The 2,953-nt window shown below is 48.9% G+C and overlaps 1 protein-coding gene across 1 annotated transcript in view; it reads left to right on the forward strand.

Moving 5' to 3' along the window:
* LOC119590843 overlaps positions 1-2,953 on the forward strand; it is a gene marked incomplete at its 5' end in the record, with an annotated part of 11,033 nt that overhangs the window by 6,911 nt on the left and 1,169 nt on the right. The window contains 2 exon segments of the mRNA XM_037939600.1: positions 1-2,300; positions 2,466-2,696. Coding sequence (XP_037795528.1) covers positions 1-2,300; positions 2,466-2,696 — 2,531 coding nt within the window.

Raw genomic sequence — 2,953 nt, forward strand, 5'->3', positions numbered from 1 at the left:
CATCCAAGGAGGCCATTGGGATGCAGAGATCACCAGCCAGTGTGCATGCGGTCCCATCACAGCCCCATTCGCAGCAGCATCAACAGCAGCAGTCGCTTGCAAAGTACCAGTCCAGTCAGAAACAGGGACAGCAGCCCCAGCCTCCGCCTCAGCAGCAACAAGCCAATCCTTCATCGGCTACGAATAATACTCAGCAGCAGCATTCCCAGCGACAGCAGCATCAGCACCAAGCTCACCACCCTTCGCAACAGCACACAGCTACTAACTTAAATCAGCCACACCTCAATCAGGCAGCCTTACAAAAGCACCAGCAGTCACAAACACAGCATCTCACACAGCAGCAACAACACCAACAACAGCAGAATTCTATAGTTCAACAGCAGGTGCCTGGACATTCATTACTGGGCCACAACACCAACATTGTGGCTGGTGTTGCAGGGGCCGTCGTAGGCGATGTCAGCGATGTCCTAGGGGACAAGGGTACCCCAGGCCAGGTCCCAGGTGCAGCCATGCAGGCCAGCCATCAGCCTGGAATGGTTACCATGCCATATCATCCCCCAATGGTCACAGCACCAAGCTACATGCAGCCTCCTACCTATGACTATAATGCCTATTGTCGGAAGGCCCCACACTCACCTCGTTCAGAAGGCCGGCACCAGTGCTACGGCTATGGCAAGCAGCACCAATATCAGCATGGGGATCTCCTTCCTCCAGATGCCACGATGATGCCTGACCCAAGACTGGCTCACAATCCACCCATGCCCATGACTGGGCCTTTCCTGGAAACAACCGAAGAGCCGCCTCCCATGCGCCCGGAACCGGCATCGGAACATGTTAGGTATTTCTCTGTGAGTCATTTAGTCAGTCATTCAAATGAGCCAAGAAAAGCATCCATAAGTGGTCAGCAGAAAGATGGATCAGCATCCCACACGGAGGACAAATCCAAGGACTCGACAAGGACGAAATCAGGCAGCAGGAAGTCTGAGAGTAAGTCCCGAGGGGCAGGAGGAACCAAGAGTAGTTCTCAAGGTGACTCTCATTCCAGGAGAAGGAGCCCAGCAAGAGGGTCTCAACAAGGGAATAGTGGTTCAGTGGCTCCTGCAATGTGGAGCAACAAATCCTCCACTGTGCACAAACAGGGACATAACTATTCAGCAGAAGCTCTCTTAAGCACTCAAAATTATGGCAGGCCAACGCACAGGCCACCTGCAAACCAAAATTACCCAATCATGGCTCCTAATCAGATGTACCAAAGCAATTATTCCCCACAGCAGATGAAGAATTTTGTTCCCAATACCTCTTTTGGATATACAAGCCACGATCGGAGTGGTCAGAGTGGTTGCAACCCAGATTACAACTTCCAGTTGCATACCCAGGCTTCAGGTTCCTTAGCATATGGAAGCAATATGGCATACATGCCTACAGGATACCCGTATCAAAATTTACCTCCCTCATCATCCTCTATGTTGTCTGGTGATATCATGGCACCACCGCACCCAGCAGGCCCTTATCCTCGCTTCCATGAGTTCCCAACAGACCAAAGCAACTTTCCACCAAACCCAACATTTCCATTACCTCTTGATCCCCAAGATGTGTGCAGTGGAGGAGGGCTCATGGGAGCAGCTAGTAGTGCAATGGCTGTGCGAGCACCTCACTCTGACATGCAGCTTGTACCCTCCTCATCAGTTTCTTCTACAGTGGCGTATTCAAGATCCAATTCAAATCGAAGCAGTGGGAACATAGGAGTGAGTTCAAGTGTTGGAGGTAGTATCAGTAGTAGTAACCACACGATAGGAAGCAGTACTGGAGTGAGCACTAAGAGACCTCGCTATGGAGAATCCAACATGGTGAGTAGTGGGATGGGAGGATCTGCAAATCTCTTGGAAGGTGGGGCACTGGCTCACATTCCTCTTCATTCCTTTACACCTCCTTGTGATGATCCAACATTGGTTCATTCAAATTTGTTCCCAGGGACTGCACCCAGGCACCAGAGCAATTTCCTCTTGGGTCCTGATAACCTCATGCCAATCAATACCGCTCAGTACCCAGGGACTAGTAGTGGCACAGGGTCAGGAGGGACAGGTCAACTGGGGGCAGGTGGAGTGGCAGGTCCCCCAGGCACCCGTGCAGGTTCATCTGTTGTGCTGCCACCTGGTGCACCACCAGGGCATGTTCCCTTCAGCCCCTTGCGCGTGATGGACAGACAGCAGGTCAACATGGCGCCTCCCACAGCTCCACACCTTTCCTCGTCATTGTCAAACTTCAATCTGACAAGCATCATCCCAGAGATTGATGGAAAGGTACATTAAAAAAAAAAAAAATTTCCTTGAAATATGTCTGATGTAATTTAAAAACAAATTCTGATGGCTTTTAAGGTGTAACAACTTTACAAGAGGATGTGTGTATATAGAATGTAGTATCAACACCATATTTTTTGTATTTTACCATTAACTTGCTCTCCACAGGGAGGAGAAAACAATGGAGGAATGGGTTCTACATCTCGTGGAACTGCCATAGGTAACAATGAAGTTCTTGGTGCGGCTATCCCAGGCCAAGCACGGTTGCCTCCAATGCCCTCTTCTCTGTTGCCTCCAGCAGAACCTCTCAAGGGGTTACCAACTGATGCAAACAGACTCCCTCCTCCAGTTCTGAACAATTCCATGAACAACATATTCACACACACCCCACATCATCAGGTAAGACTCTCATAACCTGTAACTTACAGTGAATTAGTTTAAGAGAGAAAATAAGAGAGTGACAAGGGGATTCCAGAAAGCATGATGTAACGGAGTGGGAAGTGCTTTATATGACAGATTTGTTTGGAATGATATAAGCTACAAAGTATTGGTAGTTTGCTTTACCAGAAGTTTTTGCAGCTGAATTGACTTGGGTAGTTAGAAATATTCCTCTGGCCTTCTGTATATATCCTTTTAACCCAATACCAGAAAGTATA

Source organism: Penaeus monodon, chromosome 27 (genome assembly GCF_015228065.2).
Source record: "Penaeus monodon isolate SGIC_2016 chromosome 27, NSTDA_Pmon_1, whole genome shotgun sequence".
In the NCBI taxonomy this organism is placed as follows: domain Eukaryota; kingdom Metazoa; phylum Arthropoda; class Malacostraca; order Decapoda; family Penaeidae; genus Penaeus; species Penaeus monodon.